At 48.4% G+C, this 24,641-nt stretch overlaps 1 protein-coding gene across 2 annotated transcripts in view; it reads left to right on the top strand.

Annotated features, from left to right (window-relative positions):
- Positions 1 to 18,786: 18,786 nt before the first annotated feature.
- LOC137314570 (NACHT, LRR and PYD domains-containing protein 3-like) overlaps positions 18,787 to 24,641 on the top strand; it is a 28,023-nt gene continuing 22,168 nt past the window's right edge. For both annotated transcript variants that reach the window (XM_067979888.1, XM_067979887.1), the window contains exon 1: positions 18,787 to 19,069. In XM_067979888.1, the coding sequence (XP_067835989.1) occupies positions 18,871 to 19,069 (199 nt within the window). In that variant the 5' untranslated portion in view covers positions 18,787 to 18,870. The remainder of the gene's footprint in view (positions 19,070 to 24,641) is intronic.

Below are 24,641 nucleotides of genomic sequence, written 5' to 3'. Positions count from 1 at the left end.
TCCTCCAACTCCCCCCGTAGATTTTGTACCCATTGGATCAAACCCGATTGACAAGTCCGTTCCCCTGTCCTCTCCAACCGTCTCCTCCCCCGGGGCCCACCCGGAGCGGGATATGCGCACTGCGTACTCGGGACAAATGAACGCCTCCCCCACAGACACCGCCCTCTCTCAATTGATTGACCGACCGCAGAAAGGGTCACGTGTCCCCAGATTTTTAAACCCTTTTGGCTGTTTCACCGACTCAGCACGGGCCCTGATGCAGCGCGCTTGCGTGATGTCAGCAATCCGGCGGGGTCGCGACCTGATGGATGGAAGAGTCCAGGGGACTGGAGACGATCAACCGGTCCCCATCCACCGCCATCCTCTCCATCCACCGCCATCCTCCCCCTGGAGACGATCAACCGGTCCCCATCCACCGCCATCATCTCAATCCAACGCCATCCTCCCCCTGGAGAGGATCAACCGGTCCCCATCCACCGCCATCATCTCAATCCATCGCCACCTTCCCCCAGAGAGGATCAACCGGTCACCATCCACCGCCATCATCTCAATCCACCGCCATCCTCCCCCGGAGAAGATCAACCGGTCCCAATCTACCGCCATCATCTCAATCCACCGCCATCCTCCCCCTGGAGAAGATCAACCGGTCCCCATCCACCGCCATCATCTCAATCCACCGCCATCCTCCCCCTGGAGAGGATCAACCGGTCCCCATCCCCCGCCATCATCTCAATCCACCGCCATCCTCCCCCTGGAGAAGATCAACCGGTCACCATCCACCGCCATCATCTCAATCCATCGCCATCCTCCCCCTGGAGAGGATCAACCGGTCCCCATCCACCGCCATCATCTCAATCCACCGCCATCCTCCCCCTGGAGAAGATCAACCGGTCCCCATCCACCGCCATCATCTCAATCCACCGCCATCCTCCCCCTGGAGAGGATCAACCGGTCCCCATCCACCGCCATCATCTCAATCCACGCCATCCTCCCCCTGGAGAGGATCAACCGGTCCCCATCCACCGCCATCATCTCAATCCATCGCCACCTCCCCCTGGAGAGGGTCAACCGATCCCCATCCACCGCCATCATCTCAATCCACCGCCATCTTCCCTCTGGAGAGGATCAACCGGTCCCCTTCCACCGCCATCCTCCCGCTGGAGAGGATCAACCGGTCCCCATCCACCGCCATCCTCCCCCTGGAGAGGATCAACCGGTCCCCTTCCACCGCCATCCTCCCGCTGGAGAGGATCAACCGGTCCCCATCCATCGCCATCATCTCAATCCACCGCCATCCTCCCCCTGGAGAGGATCAACCGGTCCCCATCCACCGCCATCATCTCAATCCACCGCCATCCTCCCGCTGGAGAGGATCAACCGGTCCCCATCCACCGCCATCCTCCCCCTGGAGAGGATCAACCGGTCCCCTTCCACCGCCATCCTCCCGCTGGAGAGGATCAACCGGTCCCCATCCATCGCCATCATCTCAATCCACCGCCATCCTCCCCCTGGAGAGGATCAACCGGTCCCCATCCACCGCCATCATCTCAATCCACCGCCATCCTCCCGCTGGAAAGGATCAACCGGTCCCCATCCATCGCCATCATCTCAATCCACTGCCATCCTGCCCCTGGAGAGGATCAACCGGTCCCCATCCACCGCCATCCTCCCCCGGATATGAGTGTGAATCAGACGGTGAATCAGACTCATCCATTCCTTTCTCACCTCCAGTCTCCACTATTCCAATACTCTCCTGCCCGGCCTCCCATCTTCCACCCTCCATAAACATCTGAAACTCTACTGCCCGTATCTGAACTCACACCAACTCCCATTCACACTTCACCCCCTGTGCTCACTGATCTACATTGGCTCAAGTCCGGGAACGCCTCCATTTAAAAATTCTTATCCTGGTTTTCAAATCCCGACATGACCCTCGCCCCTCTCCCTCTCTCTGCAACCTCTTCCAGCCCTCCAACCTTCCGAGATCTCTGCACTCCTCCAATTCTGGCCTCTTGCCGATCCCCCGATTTCCATCACTCTACCATTGGCGGCCGTGCCTTCACCTGCCTGGACTCCAAGCTCTGGAATTCCCTCCCTAAACCTCTCCACCTCTCTCTCTCTCCTCCTTTAAGACGCTCCTTAAAACCTACCTCATTGACCGAGCACTGGATGGGCTCTGACCGGAGCTCTGTACAGCTGTAACATAACTTCCTCCACTTTATATTCCATCCCTTGAGATAAAGGCCAACACTCCATTAGCCTTTTAGATAACTTCTTGTACCTGCCCACTGGGATTTAGAGATGTGTGTACTTGGAGCCGTAACTTTCTGTGCTCATCCACAGTTCCCACACTCTTCCCATTCAGGAAATATTCCGATTTGTCTTTTTCTGATCAAAGTGGATGACGTCACACTTGCCCACATTAAACACCATCTCCCACAGTTTTCCTCACTCACTCACTCTGTCTGTGTCCCTGGTTTCCAGTTTCCCCAATAGGGTCAGATTCTGTTTTCAGTACAAAGTAACAGGTAATCAAATCTACCCTTTTATTCGGTATATCGAGGTGATATGGAGTTGAGGTACAGATCAGCTACGATATAATAGAGTGGCGGAACAGGCTCGAGGGGCTGGATGGACCCTCCTGTTCCCATGTAACGGGCTCGAGGGGCTGGACGGCCTCCTCCTGTTCCCGTGCAACGGCCTCGAGGGGCTGGACGGCCTCCTCCTGTTCCCGTGCAACGGGCTCGAGGGGCTGGACGGCCTCCTCCTGTTCCCGTGTAACGGGCTCCAGGGGCTGGACGGCCTCCTCCTGTTCCTGTGTAACAGGCTCGAGGGGCTGGACGGCCTCCTCCTGTTCCTGTGTAACAGGCTCGAGGGGATGGACGGCCTCCTCCTGTTCCCGTGTAACGGGCTCGAGGGGCTGGACGGCCTCCTCCTGTTCCCGTGCAACGGGCTCGAGGGGCTAGATGGCCTCCTCCTGTTCCTGTGCACTGTTTATTGGGTGGGGTGTGAAATAAACGGGTAATGACACAGTGTCACACACTTTGCGGAAGGCAATGAACCGTGTGAGAGAGACAGTGAGAGAGGATGCCTCTGTATATCAGTGAGTGTGTGAGAGAGAGGATGCCTCTGTATATCAGTGAGTGTGTGAGAGAGAGGATGCCTCTGTATATCAGTGAGTGTGTGAGAGAGAGGATGCCTCTGTATATCAGTGAGTGTGTGAGAGAGAGGATGCCCCTGTATGTCAGTGAGTGTGTGAGAGAGATGGGATGCCCCTGTATATCAGTGAGTGTGTGTGAGAGAGAGGATGCCCCTGTGTTTCAGTGAGTGTGTGAGAGAGAGGATGCCTCTGTATATCAGTGAGTGTGTGAGAGAGAGGATGCCTCTGTATATCAGTGAGTGTGTGAGAGAGAGGATGCCTCTGTATATCAGTGAGTGTGTGAGAGAGAGGATGCCCCTGTATGTCAGTGAGTGTGTGAGAGAGATGGGATGCCCCTGTATATCAGTGAGTGTGTGTGAGAGAGAGGATGCCCCTGTGTTTCAGTGAGTGTGAGAGAGAGAGGATGCCCCTGTCTATCAGTGAGTGTGTGTGAGAGAGAGAGGATGCCCCTGTCTATCAGTGAGTGTGTGTGAGAGAGAGAGGATGCCCCTGTATATCAGTGAGTTACTCTGAATGAGTGTGAGAGAGAGACGCTGTCTCTGTGTTTCAGTGAGTGACACTGAGTGAGTGTGTGTGAGAGAGAGGATGCCCCTGTATATCAGTGAGTGATTCTGAGTGAGTGAGAGAGAGAGAGGATGCCCCTGTATATCAGTGAGTGATTCTGAGTGAGTGAATGTGAGAGAGGATTCCTCTGTTTTTCAGTGAATGACTCTGAATGAGTGTGAGAGAGAGAGGATGCCTCTGTATATCAGTGAGTGAGTGTGAGTGTGAGAGGATGCCCCTGTATATCGCTGAGTGAGTGTGTGAGCGAGGATGCCCCTGTATATCAGTGAGTAACTCTGAGTGAGTGAGTGAGAGAGAGAGAGGATGCATCTGTATATCAGTGAGTGTGAGTGAGAGAGGATGCCTCTGTTTTTCAGTGAGTGACTCTGAGTGAGTGTGTGTGTGAGAGAGAGGATGCTCCTATATATCAGTGAGTGTGTGTGAGAGAGAGAGGATGCTCCTATATATCAGTGAGTGTGTGTGTGAGAGAGAGGATGCCCCTGTATATCAGTGAGTGTGTGTGTGAGAGAGAGGATGCCCCTGTATATCAGTGAGTGTGTGTGTGAGAGAGAAGATGCCCCTGTATATCAGTGAGTGACTTTGAGTGTGTGTGTGTGTGTGTGTGTGTGTGTGTGTGTGTGTGTGAGAGATGATGTCTCTGTACATCAGTGAGTGACTCTGAGTGAGTGTGAGAGAGAGAGGATGCCTCTGTATATCAGTGAGTGACTCTGAGTGAGAGTGAGTGTGTGAGAGAGAGGATGCCTCTGTATATCAGTGAGTGACTCTGAGTATCCGTGTGTATTTTGTGTTGGGGAAAAGCGGCATCATGATGAAACCCGACCTTTAACTATCAACAACTTGGAAAATCCTACACAGACTGGGATTGAACAAGTTAAATTGCCAGAAGACACGTGTCCATATCACAGGTTGGATCAGACTCAGCAAGTGGTGTCTCCGTGCAAAGTGCAGAAAGCTCTTCCTCATATCAACCCAAAGTTTGAGGAAGTGAGTTCCCACAAACGGGAACCGTTCGCTTCTGTCTCTGCAAGTTTCAGCATTTTGCTGTTACTTTGTGTCACTCAGGGGCAGACATTTTGAGACCCACTCAGTTCCCCCTTCAGTTTGATTTTTTTACCAGAAGGTTTATTCAATCCCAGTGTTTTTTGATTAAAGTAGCTCTGGGTTTCAATTCGACCCTAACATCCATCTGAGAATAATGGGGTCACCCGCATTTGGTGTTGATTAATTCTCTGCATTAGGTTTTATCTTTAATTCTCATCACCATCTGGTTTCCACCCAGAATCTCATTTCCGTTCCAAGAGCTTGCTGACAACTTACAGCCGCCAAGTGGAAAAAAGTGCTTTGAACTTTGTGTCTCTGCACTTATACTTGTTTTGCATAGAACATATTATAACCCCGCCATTTCTCAACAACGGTATTACTTATGATGATCAGTTTGTAATATGAAAGTTACATGACACGCCAGACTTGTACATTAATCTAAAGGGCCTGTCGCTCACTGATGTTTTGAAATCACATATTAAAACACAGTCCTCTATTTACAACTGCTAAGTAAAATTAAATATATTTATTAATCGATAAACGGATGGTTAGATAAAACCTTTTAAGATTAATATGCGTCGATAATCTGTATCTGTCATCACAGCAGAAGACAGAAAAAACATACTGGAAATAGTGGGGAACAAAGGGGCAAATGAGAGTGAGGAACTTTAAACAATTAATATCAGAAGAGAAAAAGAACTTGAGAAACTCATGGGACTGAAGCTGATAAATCCCCTGGATCTGATGGCCCACATCCGAGGGTTCTAAAAGAGGTGGCTGCAGAGAGAGTGGATGCATTGGTTATGATCTTCCAAAATGCCCTCGATTCTTGAGCGGGCCCAGCGGATTGGAAGGTAGCAAATGTAACCCCGCTATTCAAGAAAGGAGGGAGAGAAAAAACAGGGAACGACAGGCCAGTTAGCCTGACATCAGTCATCAGGAAAATGCTGGAATCCATTAAGGCAGTGGTAACAGGGCACTTAGAAAATCATAATATGATTAGGCAGAGTAAACATGGTTTTATGAAAGTAAATTTGTTAAACACGATTTTCCTAAGAGTTCTTTGAAGATGTAACTAGCAGGGTCGAGTAAGGGGAACCAGTGGATGTAGAATACTTGGATTTCCAAAAGTCATTCGATAAGGTGTCACATAAAAGGTTATTACATAAGTTAAGGTGGTTGGGGGTAATATATTGGCTTGGATAGAGGGTTGGTTAATGGACAGAAAACAGAGAGTAGGGATAAATGGGCCAATTTCAGGTTGGCAGGCTGTAACTAGTGGGGTGCTGCAGGGATCGGTGCTTGGGCCTCAGCTATTAACAATCTATGTTAGTGTAATGTGGATCGACTGGAGAAGCTGGGGTTGTTCTCCTTGGAACAGAGACGGTTTAGAGGAGATCTGATAGAGGTATTCAAAATCATGAAGGGAACATACAGAGTGGATAGAGAGAATCTGTTTCCATTGGTGGAAGGATCAAGAATCAGAGGACAAAGATTTAAGATGATTGGCAAAAGAACCAAAAGCGACATGAGGAAAAACCTTTTTTTTATACAGTGAGTGGTTATGATCTGGAATGCACTGCCCGAGGGGGTGGTGGAAGCAGATTCAATCATGGCCTTCAAAAGGGAATTGGATAAACGCTTGAAGGGAAAAAAATGTCGGCCTACGGGGATAGGGCGGGGGAGTGGGACTAGCTGGATTGCTCTTGCATAGAGCCGGCGAAGAGTCGACCGGCCGAATGGCCTCCTTCTGTGTTGTAACCATTCTATGATTTTATGAATTAGATGAAGGGACCGAGTGTAATGTCTCCAAGTTTGCTGATGATACAAAGGTAGGTGGTAAAGTAAGCTGTGAAGAGGACACAAAGAGTCTGTGGGGAATTATGAGGTGATTCACTTTGGTCGGAAGATTAGAAAAACTGAATATTTTTTAAATGATGAGAAAATATTGAATGTTGGTGTTCAGAGAGATTTGGGCATCCTCATTTAATGGTCTGAATATATCGATCGGAGTTTACACTGAATGTTTCATGGTCTGAATATATAGATCGGAGTTTACACTGTATGTTTCATGGTCTGAATATATCGATAGGAGTTTACACTGAATGTTTCATGGTCTGAATATATCGATAGGAGATAACACTGAATGTTTCATGGTCTGAATATATCGATAGGAGTTTACACTGAATGTTTCATGGTCTGAATATATAGATAGGAGTTTACACTGAATGTTTCATGGTCTGAATATATCGATAGGAGTTTACACTGAATGTTTCACGGTCTGGATATATAGATAGGAGTTTACACTGAATGTTTCATGGTCTTTCGGATATAATTTGGAACCAACGCCTCTTGTACTGAGATCTGACAGATTGTTACCCTGGCAATACAGGAAATCACTCAACGAAAATAACTGAAATGGAAATAACAAAAACCACCATCGTGTTGAGAGTTTAGTTCAGATGAAGATTAACCCTGAACATTCAGACACTTTTTCGAACCATGAAGCTGCGATTCCAATAACGGATTTTTTACACCACAAGAGCTGATACTGGGGATTTAGTAAATTCACCATCAGTTTGAGCTCTGCAGAACATTAAGCAGCACCGCATCCACAGAAGGACATCGATAAAATAGTCACATTATTAAAAACAGACCGCGTCTGCTCTGAAAATCTGAACGTCTTAAACCACCTAAATCTGTAACTGTTAGCAGTGACCATTTAAATTACTGCCACAACACTGAATTCGATGGCGAAACATCTGGTCGTCACATTCTTTGTACATCTGGAATAGTACAAAACTTGTATAAACCACATTTCTGCAAACTCCAGTTAGTGTTTAAAGGGCTGAAAGACGGTGTTTATATTTTCTGCTAAAAGCAGGTTCCCATAACAAGAATATAAGAAATCGCAGCAGGAGTAGGCCATACGGCCCCTCGAGCCTGCTCCACCATTCAGTAAAGTCATGGCTGATCTTCAATCTCATCTCCACTTTCCCGCCCGATTCCCATTTCCCTTGATTCCCCTCGAGTCCAAAAATCTATCGAACTCAGCCTTGAATATATTCAATGACTCAGCATCCACAGCCCTCTGGGCTAGTGAATTCCAAAGATTCACAACCCTCTGAGTGAAGAAATTCCTCCTCATTTCAGTCCTAAATGGCCGATCCCATATCCTGAGACTGCACTCCCTCGTTCCAGATTCTCCGGCCAGGGGAAGCAGCCTCTCGGCATCTACCCTGTCAAGCCCCCTCAGAATCATATGTTTCAATGAGATCACCTTTCATTCTTCTAAACTCCAGAGAGTATTGGCCCATTCGACTCAATCTCGCCTCATAGGACAGCCCTGTCATCCCAGGAATCAATCTAATGAAACTTTATTGCACCCCAGCTAAGGCAAGCATATTCTTCCTTAGATAAGGAGACCAAAACTGTACACAGTACTCCAGGTGTGGTCTCACCAAAGCCTTGTACAATTGCAGCAAGGCTTTCTTATTCTTGTACTCCAACGCTCTTGCAATAATCAGGTGATTGTGTTGAAAGAGCATGGAAATGAATCTGGATTGTATGGGGAAGAAGATCGCTCTCAGTTTAATAAAAGGAACCCTCGGCCGAGGCCGGGAGCTGGATTATGTGATCACCTAGAACATTATTCTGATACAAAACACAACATAATCAATTGGAAGAAATTTTACAAATCAATATTAGAATCCGATTTACGTATCATTTTTTCACCAGTTTATATTTAAATTATAATTTAATCCAACTACAATTGTGAAATCCAGAAATAGATTTACTGATGGGAAATAACATTAAGTAAAACCCAGTATCCAGTTCAGAATTGTAAGATGATTGATTTTGATGGATATGAAATATATTTGAATTCGGTAACACTGTCTGGTAAAATATTAACAAACAACATATCGATATTATGGGGGCTATAAAGGTGGGTTGTTTCCGAGTTGGTGCTGGGGGCTGGGAGACACTGTATATCTGCTGGGCTCTGCCTCAGACTGGAGTCACCTCTTAGATCAAACCCCTTTGCTCTAAAACACACACAAGATCCATTTGTGCCTGTGTGTTTTGAGACAGAAACTGATCTTACTTCACATTTCATTGCACGGCCTCATGCTGGATAATTGTACTCGGTGATCAGACTCTCCCAGTCTCATTCTCACCATTTCCCCCATTACCTTGTAACCTTTGTGGACTGTCTACAGGACCAGTGTTTATCTGAGGAAATGGGACTTTCTCTTACCTTTCTCCCCAGTCGATCTGCGGAAGCTCTTTGAATCGGAAGGGTTCTCTCTGGTTGCTGCTCTCACAATCCTGTGCTGATTCACCTGCTGTTGTTCCTCAGTCTACAATCCCTGTTTACTTCCAGCTGTGGGCTTTTCTCAATCACTCCATCATTCACCGGGAGATCTAATGATGGCAGGGCAGAAAATGAGACCAATATTGACGGTGTGAAGGAGAATCTAATCTACACTTTTCCTCTATTATTAAAATTAACACACTGTTTGAGGAACTCTGTTCCACATTCCATGTCTCTTCACCACCCCGACCACAACATGTGATCGTTTCATTCTCCAGCCCCAGTTTGAGGCAATTCCTTCTCGATGTCCCGCCTCTGGTTTTAGGATCACATTTGCCCCTGGATCCTGAGCCCCCCACTCCGAGCGGCCCCCAGTCCCGCACACACCCCGCACGGTCTGATTCTGATCCCCCTCCCTCCCTCTCCCAGTCCCAGACACTCCCCGCACGTTCGGATTCTGATCCCCCTCCCTCCCTCTCCCAGTCCCAGACACTCCCCGCACGGTCTGATCCTGATCCCCCTGACTCCCTCCCCCAGTCCCAGACACTCCCCGCACGGTCTGATCCTGATCCCCCTTCCTCCCTCCTCCAGTCCCGGACACTCCCCGCACGGTCTGATCCTGATCCCCCTCCCTCCCTCCCCCAGTCACAGACACTCCCTGCACGGTCTGATCCTGATCCCCCTTCCTCCCTCCTCCAGTCCCGGACACTCCCCGCACGGTCTGATCCTGAGCCCCCTCCCTCCCTCCCCCAGTCCCAGACACTCCCCGCACGGTCTGATCCTGATCCCCCTCCCTCCCTCCCCCAGTCCCAGACACTCCCCGCACGGTCTGATCCTGATCCCCCTCCCTCCCTCTCCCAATCCCAGACACTCCCCGCACGTTCTGATTCAGATCCCCCTCCCTCCCTCTCCCAGTCCCAGACACTACCCGCATGGTCTGATCCTGATCCCCCTCCCTGCCTCTCCCAGTCCCAGACACTCCCCGCACGGTCTGATCCTGATCCCCCTCCCTCCCTCCTCCAGTCCCAGACACTACCCGCATGGTCTGATCCTGATTCCCCTCCCTCCCTCTCACAGTCCCAGACACTCCCCGCACGGTCTGATCCTGATCCACCTCCCTCCCTCCCTCAGTCCCAGACACTCCACACCAGGTCTGATCCTGATCCCTCTCCCTCCCTCCCCCAGTCCCAGACACTCCCCGCACGGTCTTATCCTGATCCCCCTCCCTCACTCCCCCAGTCCCAGACACTCCCCGCACGGTCTGATCCTGATCCCCCGCCCTCCCTCCCCCAGTTCCAGACACACCCCGCACGGTCTGATCCTGATCCCCCTCCCTCCCTCCCCCAGTCACAGACACTCCCTGCACGGTCAGTTCCTGATCTCCCTCCCTCCCTCCTCCAGTCCCAGATACTCCCCGCACGGTCGGATCCTGATCCCCCGCCCTCCCTCCCCCCCTGCTAGACACTCCCCGCACGGTCTGATCCTGATCCCCCTCCCTCCCTCCCTCAGTCCCAGACACTCCCCGCACGGTCTGATCCTGATCCGCCGCCCACCCTCCCCCAATCCCAGACACTCCCCGCACGGTCTGATCCTGATCCCCCTCCCTCCCTCCCTCAGTCCCAGACACACCCCGCACGATCTGATCCTGATCCCACTCCCTCCCTCTCCCAGTCCCAGACACTCCACGCACGGTCTGATCGTGATCCCCCTCCCTCCCTCTCCCAGTCCCAGACACTCCACGCACGGTCTGATCCTGATCCCCCTCCCTCCCTCTCCCAGTCCCAGACACTCCCCGCACGGTCTGATCCTGATCCCCCTCCCTCCCTCTCCCAGTCCCAGACACTCCCCGCACGGTCTGATCCTGATCCCCCTCCCTCCCTCCCTCAGTCCCAGACACACCCCGCACGATCTGATCCTGATCCCACTCCCTCCCTCTCCCAGTCCCAGACACTCCCCGCACGGTCTGATCCTGATCCCCCTCCCTCCCTCTCCCAGTCCCAGACACTCCCTGCACGGTCTGATCCTGATCCTCCTCCCTCCCTCTCACAGTCCCAGACACTCCCCGCACGGTGTGATCCTGATCCCCCTCCCTCCCTCCCTCCCCCAGTCCAAGACACTCCCCGCACGGTCTGATCCTAATCCACCTCCCTCCCTCCCCCTGTCCCAGACACTCCCCGCACGGTCAGATCCTGATCCCCCTCCCTCGCTCCATCCCCGAGTCCCAGACACTCCCGCACGGTCTGATCCTGAACCCCTCCCTCCCTCGCCCAGTCCCAGACACTCCCCTCGCGGACTGATCCTGATCACCCTCCCTCACTCCATCCCACAGTCCCAGACACTCCGCGCACGGTCTGATCCTGAACCCCCTCCCTCCCCCAGTCCCAGACACTCCCTGCACGGTCTTGTCCTGATCCCCCTCCCTCCCTCCCTCCCTCCCCCAGTCCCAGACACTCCCCGCATGGTCTGATCCTGATCCTCCTCCCTCCTTCCCACAGTCCCGGACACTCCCCGCATGGTCTGGATGCGTGAATGAGAGAGGATGCTTCTGTATATCAGTGAGTGACTCTGGATGAATGTGAGAGGATGCCTCTGTATTTCAGTGAGTGACTCTGGGTGAGTGTGTGTGAGATAAAGAAGATGCCTCTGTATATCAGTGAGTGTCTCTGAGTGAGTATATGAGCGAGGATGCCTTTGTATATCTGAGTGACTCTGAGTGTGCGTGAGAGAGCGAGTATGCCCCTTTATATCAATGAGTATGAGCGAGGATGGCCCTTATTATCAGTGAGTGTGAGCGAGGATGCCCCTGTATATCGGTGAGTGTGAGCGAGGATGCCCCTGTATATCGGTGAATGTGAGCGAGGATGCCCCTCTTTATCGGTGAGTGTGAGCGAGGATGCCACTGTATATCGGTGAGTGTGATGAGGATGTCCCTGTGTATCGGTGAGTGTGAGCGAGGATGCCCCTTTACACCAATACACCATCGGTTTGCTCTGGGATTGAACATTTCTCAGTGTGATGATCAACGCTCCCCATCAGGTGGGACACTGACAGCTGCCCAGTGAAACCCAGTCAGTCCTTGTTCCCCATTAGAAATTCTCCCCTTTCTCACCCTCACCGACCCACACTTGTCTTCACTAATCTTGTTCTATTTCCATCCTTGGAGAATCTTTTCCAGTCCGCTTTTATCTTCCTTCCACCTTTACTCTCATACACTATTTTTCCTCTCAATCAATCTCTTGGTCCTTTTTTGCTGATCTCAAAAACTTCAGGTCACCACCAGTGCTCCCATTTTTCCGGACGAGCAGGTGCTGATTGTGGTTCTGTTATCGCCATTTTCAGCTCCTCTAGACGCAACTTTTGTTTCTTTACTTGTCCCGTTAGCACCCTCCTTACCTTGCACCATCATCGCTTTCGTCATTTAATCACTCCTGCCCTCCACTCTATCACAGTCCTTCCCTTTCGTTCTTTCCTCTTCTCCTTCACCCGCGCCCCCCCCCCCCCCCACCCTCCTTTCCCTGTTCAAAATCTGTTTCATCTTCAATTTCTTCCAGTTCTGACGAAGGGTCATCGACGTGAAAAGTTAACAATCTTTCTCGACAAATGCTGCCTGACTTACTGAGTATTTCCAGCATATTCTGCTTTTATACAAATGCAAGTCTTTCTTTCTTTCAAAGAGCTGGCACAGGTACAATGGGCCGAATGGTCTACACATGTGCTGTAAGATTATATCTTTCTATGATATGTGACCCTATGGTATGTGGTTCTATGAAACATGATTCTATAATTTATGATTCTATGATATGTGATTCTATGATTTAGGATTCCACGATCTATCATTCCCTGACATATGATTCTATGATATATGCATTTGTTGAGTGAAGGTCGTGTCTGACTAACTTGATTGAATTTTTTGAGGAGGTATCATGGAGGGTCGATTAGGGTAGCGCGTTTGATTGTAATCTACATGGATTTTGGCAGACTGGTCAGAAAAGTAAAAGGCCAGGGGAACCAAGGGAAAGAGGCAAGTTGGATCCAAAACTGCTCATTGGCAGGAAGAAAAGGGTAATGGCCGACGGATGTATTTGTGACTAGAAGGCTGTTTCCAGTGGGGTTCCGCAGGGCTCAGTACTAGGTCCATTGCTTTTTGCGGTATATAGTAATGATTTAGACTGAAATGTAGGGGGCATGATTAAGAAGTTGGCAGGGGATACATAAATTGGCCGTGTGGTTGATAGTGAGGAGGAAAACTGTAGACCGCACGAATATATCAATGGACTTGTCAGGTGGGCAGAAAAGTGGCAAATGGAATTCAATCCCAGATAATTGTGAGGAAATGCATTTGGCGAGGGTAAATAAGGCAAGGGAATACACAATAAATGGGAGGATACTGAGAGGTATAGAGGAACAGAGGGACCTTGGAGTGCATGTGCACAGATCCCTGAAGGTAGCAGGACAGGTAGAGAATGTCGTTAAGAAGGCAAATGGGATATAGCCGATGCATAGAATATAAGAGCAGGGAGGTTATGCTTGAACTTTATGAAACACTAGTTAGGCCACAGCTTGAGTACTGCGTACAGTTCTGGTCACCACATTACAGGAAAGATGTGAATGCACTTGAGAGTACAGAGGTGATTTACGAGGATGCTGCCAGGACTGGGGAATTTTTGCATTGAGGAAAGATTGGATAGGCTGGGGATGTTTCATTGGAACAGAGGAGGCTGAGGGGAGATTAATTGAGAGATATAAAATTATGAGGGGACGAGATAGAGCGGATAGGGAGGACCTATTTCTCTTCGTGGAGGGGTCAATACCCAGGGGGAATAGATTTAATGTAATTGATAGATGGATTAGAAGGGAGCTGAGTAGAATTTTTTTTCACCCAGTGGGTGGTAGAGGTTTGGGATTCACTGCCTGTAAGTGTGGTAGAGGCAGAAACTCTCATCGCATTTATAAAGTGCTTGGATATGCACTTGAAGTTCCGTAAGCCGCAAGGCTATGGACCAAGTGCTGGATAGTGGGATTAGTCTGGATGGCTCATTTTCAGCCAGCGCAGGCACGATGGGCAGAATGGTATCCTTCTGTGTCATAAATTTCTATGATTCTAAGATTCTATATGATTCTATGATATATGATTCCATGATATGTGATTCTGTGATATGTGATTCTATGATTTTAAGATCTATGATATTTGATTCTCTGATATGTAGTTCTATTAATACATACAGTGATGGACAGGGAGAGTATTAATGCTCTCTGTAATAGAGCGGGGTAGTATTATAACTCTCCGGAATGGAGCGGGTGGAATTAATACTGTCAGAAATCGAGTGAGGGAGCATTAATACTGTCAGGAATGGAGCGTTGGAATAATAATACTGTCAGTGATGGAACAGCAAGTATTGATACTGTTAGGAATGGAGCGAGGGAGTATTGATACTGTCAGCAATGGATTGGGGAGTATTATACTGTCAGGAATCGAGCGGTGAAGTATTAATACCATCAGAATTAGAGCGGTGGAGTATTAATACCCTCGGTAATGGAGCATGAGATTATTAATACCGTCAGTAATAGAGTGGGATAGTATTAATACCGTCAGGAATGGAGCGTTGGAGTACTAAATCTGTCAGTGATGGAACCCGGAGTATTGATACTGTCAGGAATGGAGCGAGGGAGCATTAATATTGTCAGAAATTGAGCGGAGGCGTATTAATTCTGTCGGGAATGGGACGGGGGTGTATTAATTCTGTCAGGAATTGGACGGGGGTGCATTAATTCTGTCAGGAGATAAGCGGGGCAGTATTGATACTGTCAGTAATGGAGCGGGGAGTATTGACAGTCTCAGTGATGGAGTGGCAGAAAATGAACTCTCTCAGTGATGGAGTGGATCAGGCTGCATAGCTGGATAGCTCATGTTCGGCCAGCGCAGGCACGATGGGCCAAATGGCATCCTTCTGTGCTGTAAATTTCTAAGATTCTATGATATGTGATTCTATGATATGTCATCCTATGAAATATGATTCTGATATGTCATGCTATGATATATGATTCTATGATATGTCATCCTATGATATGTCATCCTATGATATATGATTCTATATGTCATCCTATGATATATGATTACATGATATGTCATCCTATGATATATGATTCTGATAGGTCATCCTATGATATATGATTCTATGTTAGGTCATCCTATGATATGTCATCCTATGATATATGATTCTATGATATGTCATCCTATGATATATGATTCTATGATATGTCATCCTATGATATATGATTCTATGTTATGTGATTCTATGATATGTGATTCTATCACCTATCATCCTATGATATATGATTCTATGATCTATGATCCTATGATCTATGATCCTATGATATGTGATCCTATGATATGTGATTCTATCACCTATCATCCTATGATATATGATTCTGATATGTGACTCTGTTATCCATCATTCTGTGATATATGATTCTATGATCTATTAGGACATAAGAAATAGTAGCAGGAGTCGGCCTCACGGCCACTCAAGCCTGCACAGCCATTCAATCAGATCATGGCTGATCTTCGACCTCAACTCCGCTTTCCCGCCGGATCCCCATATCCCTCAATTCCGCTAGAGTCCAAAAATCTATCGATCTCAGCCTTGAATATAGTCAATGACTGAGCATCCACAGCCCTCTGGGGTAGATGATTCCAAAGGATCACAACCCTCTGAGTGAAGAAATTCCTCCTTATCTCAGTCCTAAATGTCCGACCCCTTATCCTGAGACTATGCCCCCTTGTTCTGGACTATCCAGCCAGGGGAAACAGCCTCTCAGCATCTACCCTGTCAAAACACCTCAGAATCTTATATGATTGAATGAGATCTCCTCTCATTATTTTAAACTCCAGAGAGTATCGGCCCATTCTACTCAACCTCTCCTCATAGGACAACCCCCTCATCCCAGGGATTAATCCAGTGAACCTTTGTTGCACTGACAGTAAGGCGAGTATATCTTTCCTTATATAAGGAAACCAGAACTGTCCCCAGTGCTCCAGGTGAGCTCTCACCAAGTACCTGTACAATTACAGTCAGACTTGCTCACCCCTGTACTCCAGGCGAGCTCTTACCAAGTCCCTGTACAATTACAGTCAGACTTCCTCACCCCTGTACTCCAGGTGAGCTCTCACCAAGTCCCTGTACAATTACAGTCAGACTTCCTCACCCCTGTACTCCAGGTGAGCTCTCACAAAGTCCCTGTACAATTACAGTCAGACTTCCTCACCCCTGTACTCCAGGTGAGCTCTCACAAAGTCCCTGTACAATTACAGTCAGACTTCCTCACCCCTGTACTCCAGGTGAGCTCTCACCAAGTCCCTGTACAATTACAGCCAGACTTCCTCACCCCTGTACTCCAGGTGAGGTCTCACCAAGTCCCTGTACAATTACAGTCAGACTTCCTCACCCCTGTACTCCAGGTGAGCTCTCACCAAGTCCCTGTACAATTACAGTCAGACTTCCTCACCCCTGTACTCCAGGTGAGCTCTCACCAAGTCCCTGTACAATTACAGTCAGACTTTCTCACCCCTGTACTCCAGGTGAGCTCTCACAAAGTCCCTGTACAATTACAGTCAGACTTCCTCACCCCTGTACTCCAGGTGAGCTCTCACCAAGTCCCTGTACAATTACTGTCAGACTTCCTCACCCCTGTACTCCAGGTGAGGTCTCACCAAGTCCCTGTACAATTACTGTCAGACTTCCTCACCCCTGTACTCCAGGTGAGCTCTCACCAAGTCCCTGTACAATTACAGTCAGACTTCCTCACCCCTGTACTCCAGGTGAGCTCTCACAAAGTCCCTGTACAATTACAGTCAGACTTCCTCACCCCTGTACTCCAGGTGAGCTCTCACCAAGTCCCTGTACAATTACAGTCAGACTTTCTCACCCCTGTACTCCAGGTGAGCTCTCACCAAGTCCCTGTACAATTACAGTCAGACTTCCTCACCCCTGTACTCCAGGTGAGCTCTCACCAAGTCCCTGTACAATTACAGTCAGACTTCCTCACCCCTGTACTCCAGGTGAGCTCTCACAAAGTCCCTGTACAATTACAGTCAGACTTCCTCACCCCTGTACTCCAGGTGAGGTCTCACCAAGTCCCTGTACAATTACTGTCAGACTTCCTCACCCCTGTACTCCAGGTGAGCTCTCACCAAGTCCCTGTACAATTACAGTCAGACTTCCTCACCCCTGTACTCCAGGTGAGCTCTCACAAAGTCCCTGTACAATTACAGCCAGACTTCCTCACCCCTGTACTCCAGGTGAGCTCTCACAAAGTCCCTGTACAATTACAGTCAGACTTCCTCACCCCTGTACTCCAGGTGAGCTCTCACCAAGTCCCTGTACAATTACAGCCAGACTTCCTCACCCCTGTACTCCAGGTGAGGTCTCACCAAGTCCCTGTACAATTACAGTCAGACTTCCTCACCCCTGTACTCCAGGTGAGCTCTCACCAAGTCCCTGTACAATTACAGTCAGACTTTCTCACCCCTGTACTCCAGGTGAGCTCTCACCAAGTCCCTGTACAATTACAGTCAGACTTCCTCACCCCTGTACTCCAGGTGAGGTCTCACCAAGTCCCTGTACAATTACTGTCAGACTTCCTCACCCCTGTACTCCAGGTGAGCTCTCACCAAGTCCCTGTACAATTACAGTCAGACTTCCTCACCCCTGTACTCCAGGTGAGCTCTCACCAAGTCCCTGTACAATTACAGTCAGACTTTCTCACCCCTGTACTCCAGGTGAGCTCTCACCAAGTCCCTGTACAATTACAGTCAGACTTCCTCACTCCTGTACTCCAGGTGAGGTCTCACCAAGTCCCAATACAATTACTGTCAGACTTCCTCACCCCTGTACTCCAGGTGAGCTCTCACCAAGTCCCTGTACAATTACAGCCAGACTTCCTCACCCCTGTACTCCAGGTGAGCTCTCACCAAGTCCCTGTACAATTACAGTCAGACTTCCTCACCCCTGTACTCCAGGTGAGCTCTCACCAAGTCCCTGTACAATTACAGTCAGACTTTCTCACCCCTGTACTCCAGGTGAGCTCTCATCAAGTCCCTGTACAATTACAGTCAGACTTCCTCACTCCTGTACTCCAGGTGAGGTCTCACCAAGTCCCTGTACAATTACTGTCAGACTTCCTCACCCCTGTACTCCAGGTGAGCTCTCACCAAGTCCCTGTACAATTACAGTCAGACTTCCTCACCCCTGTACTCCAGGTGAGCTCTCACCAAGTCCCTGTACAATTACAGTCAGACTTCCTCACCCCTGTACTCCAGGTGAGCTCTCACCAAGTCCCTGTACAATTACAGTCAGACTTCCTCACCCCTGTACTCCAGGTGAGCTCTCACCAAGTCCCTGTACAATTACAGTCAGACTTCCTCACACCTGTACTCCACCCCCCTTACAATACAATGATTCTCTGACCCATGATTTCCAGTCCCTGGAAGCGCCCTCTCCGTCAATCACTCTGGTTGTCAGGGTAACAGGGGACGGGCCTGGACCTCGCTGTCACTCACCGAGCGGCTGCCGGGGAGACGAGGGCGGGGTCACCGCCTTCCTGTCAGTCAGTCAACCAACCAATCAGCTGCCGTGGTGTTGGAGTGGGCGGGGCGGCGCTGTCACTCACCGCCTGGTTGTCAGGGGCGACGGGCGGGGCGGGGCTGCGTTTGACGCAGGCGCACTGACGCTTTTGCAGACGCACGGTGGGGGGCACTTGTTGGGAGAGCGCGTCCGCCCGAGAGTCGGTAATGTGGCGGTGGAGGTTGAGGAAGAGGAAGAAGAAGAAGAAGGATGAGCGGCAGGCGGCGGCCGTGGAGGGCGGCGAGGATCAGGATCAGGAGCGGCGGTTGAAGGGCCCGGGGGTGATGGTGGAAGGAGAGGAGGAGGAGGAGCGGGACGGGCGGACTGAGATTCCGCCTTCGGCGCTGGCCGCGGACCCAGCAGAAGGTGGGTGTGGGAACAGGGAGTAATAATACTGGCAGGAATGGAGCGGAGGAGTAGTAATAATGTGAGCAAAGAAGCCCCGGAATATTAATACTGTCAGGAATGGAGCGGAGGAGCAGTAATAATGTGAATAAAGAAGCCCGGGAATATTAATACTGTCAGGAATGGAGCGGAGGAGTAGTAATAATGTGAGTAATGAAGCCCAGGAATATTAATACTGTCAGGAATGGAGCGGAGGAGTAGTAATAACGTGAGTAATGAAGCCCGGGAATATTAATACTGTCAGGAATGGAGCGGAGGAGTAGTAATAATGTGAGTAATGAAGCCCGGGAATATTAATACTGTCAGGAATGGAGCGGAGGGGTAGTAATAATGTGAGTAATGACGCCCGGGAATATTAATACTGTCAGGAATGGAGCGGAGGAGTCGTAATAATGTGAGTAATGAAGCCCGGGAATATTAATACTGTCAGGAATGGAGCGGAGGAGCATTAGTAGTGAGTAATGAAACCTGGGATTATTAATACTGTCAGGAATGGAGCGGAGGAGCATTAATAGTGGGTAATGAAGCCTGCGATTATTAATACTGTCAGGAATGGAGCGGAGGAGCATTAATAGTATGAGTAATGAAGCCCGCGATTATTAATACTGTCTGGAATGGAGCGGGGGAGCATTAATAGTATGAGTAATGAATCTCGGGATTATTAATACTGTCAGGAATGGAGCGGAGGAGCATTAATAGTATGAGTAATGAAGCTCTGGATTATTAATACTGTCAGGAATGGAGCGGAGGAGCATTAATAGTATGAGTAATGAAGCTCGGGATTATTAATACTGTCAGGAATGGAGCGGAGGAGTGCTAATGGTATGAGTAATGAAGCCCGGGATTATTAATACTGTCAGGAATGGAGCGGAGGAGCATTAATAGTGTGAGCAATGAAGCTCGGGATTATTAATACTGTCAGGAATAGAGCGGAGGAGTGCTAATGGTATGAGTAATGAAGCCCGGGATTATAAATATTGTCAGGAATGGAGCGGAGGAGCATTAATAGTGTAAGTAATGAAGCTCGAGATTATTAATACTGTCCGGAATGGAGCGGAGGAGTACTAATAGTATGATGGAAAGGCTTTGTGCAGTCAGGAGGTGAGTCACTCGCCGCAGAATACCCAGCTTCTGACCTGCACTTGCAGCTGCAGTATTTATATGGCTGGTCCAGTTAAGTTTCTGGTAAATGGTGACTCCCAGGATGTTGACGGTGGGGGATTCGGTGATGGTAAATCACTGATCCGAAACCTATTCACTTTTACATTTCCACAGTGGGGAAAGGAAAGTACACTGACTGATAGTTTGATTGGACGCACATTCATGAGACACATACACAACAGCGAGTCACACACACAGATGATTAGATAAAAACAGTCAAATCTACCACTTGAACATTTATGAGATTGTAAGATCCCTGGAGACATTCTGAAAATAAATACTGTGCATGACCTAAATGTTTAAAGTTACATGATTCATAATATTATACAATAGTGTTAATATTAGAACAGTGGTAAATCTCCTCACCTCCTACGGTGCTCATTAGTGTTAATATTAGAACAGTGGTAAATCTCCTCACCTCCTACAGTGCTCATTAGTGTTAATATCAGAACAGTGGTAAATCTCCTCACTTCCTAAAGTAACCATTAGTGTTAATATTAGAACAGTGGTAAATCTCCTCAGCTCCTACAGTGCTCATTAGTGTTAATATTAGAACCGTGGTAAATCTCCTCACCTCCTGCACTGCTCATTAGTGTTAATATTAGAGCAGTGGTAAATCTCCTAACCTCCTGCAGTGCTCATCAGTGTTAATATTGGAACAGTGGTAAATCTCCTCACCTCCTACAGTGCTCATTAGTGTTAATATTCGAACGGTGGTAAATCTCCTCAACTCCGACAGTGCTAATTAGTGTTAATATTAGAATATTGGTAAATCTCCTCACCTCCTACAGTGTTCATTAGTGTTAATATTAGAACAGTGGTAAATCTCCTAACCTCCTGCAGTGCTCATCAGTATTAATATTAGAACAGTGGTAAATCTCCTCACCTCCTACAGTGCTCATTAGTGTTAATATTAGAACAGTGGTAAATCTCCTCACATCCTACAGAGCTCAATAATGTTAATATCAGAACAGTGGTAAATCTCCTCACCTCCTAGTGCTCATTAGTGTTAATATTAGAACAGTGGTAAATCTCCTCACCTCCTACACTGCTCATTAGTGTAAATATTAGAACAGTGGTAAATCTCCTCACCTCCTACAGTGCTCATTAGTGTTAATATCAGAACAGTGGTAAATCTCCTCACCTCCTGCAGTGCTCATTATTGTTAATATGAGAACAGTGGTAAATCTCCTCACTTCCTAAAGTAACCATTAGTGTTAATATTAGTTGTAAACAATTTTACAACACCAAGTTATAGTCCAGCAATTTTATTTGAAATTCACAAGCTTTCGGAGGCTTCCTCCTTCATCAGCCGCACTCAGAAGACAGTCCAGAATGTCACCCGAGCACAACGCAACGCCATCAACGCTCTCAAGACCAACCGCAACATCGTCATCAAACCAGCGGACAAAGGAGGAGCCATCGTCATACAGAACAGAACGGACTATTGCAAAGAAGCATACCGACAACTGGACAACCAGGAACACTACAGACGGTTACCCGCAGATCCAACCAAAGAACACACCAACCAGCTCAACAAACTGATCAAGACCTTCGATCCAGACCTTCAAAGCATCCTACGCACACTCATCCCACGTACTCCCCGCGTGGGAGACTTCTACTGCCTCCCAAAGATACACAAAGCGAACACACCCGGACGTCCTATCGTATCAGGCAACGGAACCCTGTGTGAGAACATCTCTGGATACATCGAGAGCATCCTGAAACCCATCGTACAGGGACCTCCCAGCTTCTGTCGCGACACTACAGACTTCCTACAAAAACTCAGTACCCACGGACCAGTTGAACCAGGAACACTTCTCACCACGATGGACGTCTCGGCACTCTACACCAGTGTCCCCCACGATGACGGCATCGCTGCGACAGCATCAATACTCAACACAAACAACAGCCAATCTCCAGACGCCATCCTACAACTCATCCGCTTCATCCTGGATCACAATGTCTTCACCTTCGATAACCAGTTCTTTACCCAAACACACAGAACAGCCATGGGGACCAAATTCGCACCCCAATATGCCAACATTTTAATGCACAAGTTCGAGCAGGACTTCTTCACTGCACAGGACCTCCAACCAACACTATACACCAGATACATCGACGACATTTTCTTTCTATGGACCCACTGCAAGGAATCACTAAAGAGACGAGATGATAACATCAACAAGTTCCATCCCATGATCAAGCTCACCATGGACTACTGCTCAGAATCAGTTTCTTTCTTGGACACATGAATCTCCATCAAAGACGGGCACCTCAGCACCTCACTCTACCGCAAGCCCACAGACAACCTCACGAAGCTCCACTTTTCCAGCTTCCACCCTAACCACGTCAAAGAGGTCATCCCCTATGGATAGGCCCTGCGAATACACAGGGTCTGCTCAGACGAGGAGGAACGCGATAGACACCTACAGACGCTGAAAGACGCCCTCGTAAGAACGGGATATGACGCTCGACTGAACGATCGACAGTTCCGACGGGCTACAGCGAAAAATCGCATCGACCTCCTCAGGAGACCAACACGGGACGCAACTAACAGAGTACCCTTTGTCGTCCAGTACTTCCCCGGAGCGGAGAAACTACGCCATGTTCTCCGCAGCCTTCAACATGTCATCAATGACGACGAACACCTCGCTATGGCCATCCCCACACCTCCACTACTCGCCTTTAAACAGCCACCCAACCTCAAACAGACCATCGTTCGCAGCAAATTACCCAGCTTTCAAGAGAACAGCGTCCACGACACCACACAACCCTGCCACGGCAACCTCTGCAAGACATGCCAGATCATCGACACAGATACCACCATCACACGAGAGGACACCACCCAACAGGTACATGGTTCATACTCCTGTGACTCGGCCAACGTTGTCCACCTCATACGTTGCAGGAAAGGATGCCCCAGAGCATGGTACATTGGCGAGACCATGCAGACGCTGCGACAACGGATGAACAGACACCGCGCAACAATCGCCAAACAGGAGGGTTCCCTCCCAGTCGGGGAACACTTCAGCAGTCAAGGACATTCAGCCACCGACCTTCGGGTAAGCGTTCTCCAAGGCGGCCTTCGACACACACGACAACGCAAAATCGTCGAGCAGAAATTGATAGCCAAATTCCGCACCCATGAGGACGGCCTCAACCGGGATCTTGGGTTCATGTCACGCAACACGTTAACCCACCAGCGAACAAATGTTATCTGTTTTTAATACAACGGGTCATTTGCTGTATTTTCGATGTTTCTGCCTCTCTTTTTTTTTAGTGGTTTGTATATTCGGGGGATCTGCAGATAACACCTGTCTGTCTGTCTGCAGACTGATTGCCTTGGCAACGGGCAGTTGAAAACACTGTCTGTAATCACCAAGCATTGTTCTGTGATTTATAAATGCGAGGATTTCATTTCCACGTTCACCTGAGGAAGGAGGAAGCCTCCGAAAGCTTGTGAATTTCAAATAAAAATGCTGGACTATAACTTGGTGTTGTAAAATTGTTTACAATTGTCAACCCCAGTCCATCACCGGCATCTCCACATCATGTTAATATTAGAACAGTGATAAATCTCCTCACCTCCTGCTGTGCTCATTAGTGTTAATCTTAGAATATGGTAAATCTCCTCACCTCCTACAGTGCTCATTAGTGTTAATATTAGAACAGTGGTAAATCTCCTCACCTCCGACAGTGCTCATTAGTGTTAATATTAGAACAGTGGTAAATCTCCTCACCTCCTACAGTGCTCATTAGTGTTAATATTGGAACAGTGGTAAATCTCCTCACCTCCAACACTGCTCATCAGTGTTAATATTAGAATATTGGTAAATCTCCCCACCTCCTACAGTGATCATTAGCGTTAATATTAGAAAAGTGGTAAATCTCCTCACCTCCTGCAGTGCTCATTCGTGTTAATATTAGAACAGTGGTAAATCTGCTCACCTCCTACAGTGCTCATTCGTGTTAATATGAGAACAGTGGTAAATCTCCTCACCTCCGACAGTGCTCATTAGTGTTAATATTCAAACAGTGGTAAATCCCCTCACCTCCTACAGTGCTCATCAGTGCTAATATTAGAATATTGGTAAATCTCCTCACCTCCTACAGTGATCATTAGCGTTAATATTAGAACAGTGGTAAATCTCCTCACCTCCTGCAGTGCTCATTCGTGTTAATATTAGAACAGTGGTAAATCTCCTCACCTCCTACAGTGCTCATTGGTGTTAATATGAGAACAGTGCTAAATCTCCTCACCTCCGACAGTGCTCAACAGTGTTAATATTAGAATATTGGTAAATCTCCTCACCACCTACAGTGCTCATTAGTGTTAATATTAGAACAGTGGTAAATCTCCTCACATCCG

The sequence above is a fragment of the Heptranchias perlo genome, unplaced genomic scaffold, assembly GCF_035084215.1.
Source record: "Heptranchias perlo isolate sHepPer1 unplaced genomic scaffold, sHepPer1.hap1 HAP1_SCAFFOLD_52, whole genome shotgun sequence".
NCBI classification, from domain to species: Eukaryota; Metazoa; Chordata; class Chondrichthyes; order Hexanchiformes; family Hexanchidae; genus Heptranchias; species Heptranchias perlo.
This window is presented reverse-complemented; position numbering and strand designations above follow the sequence as displayed.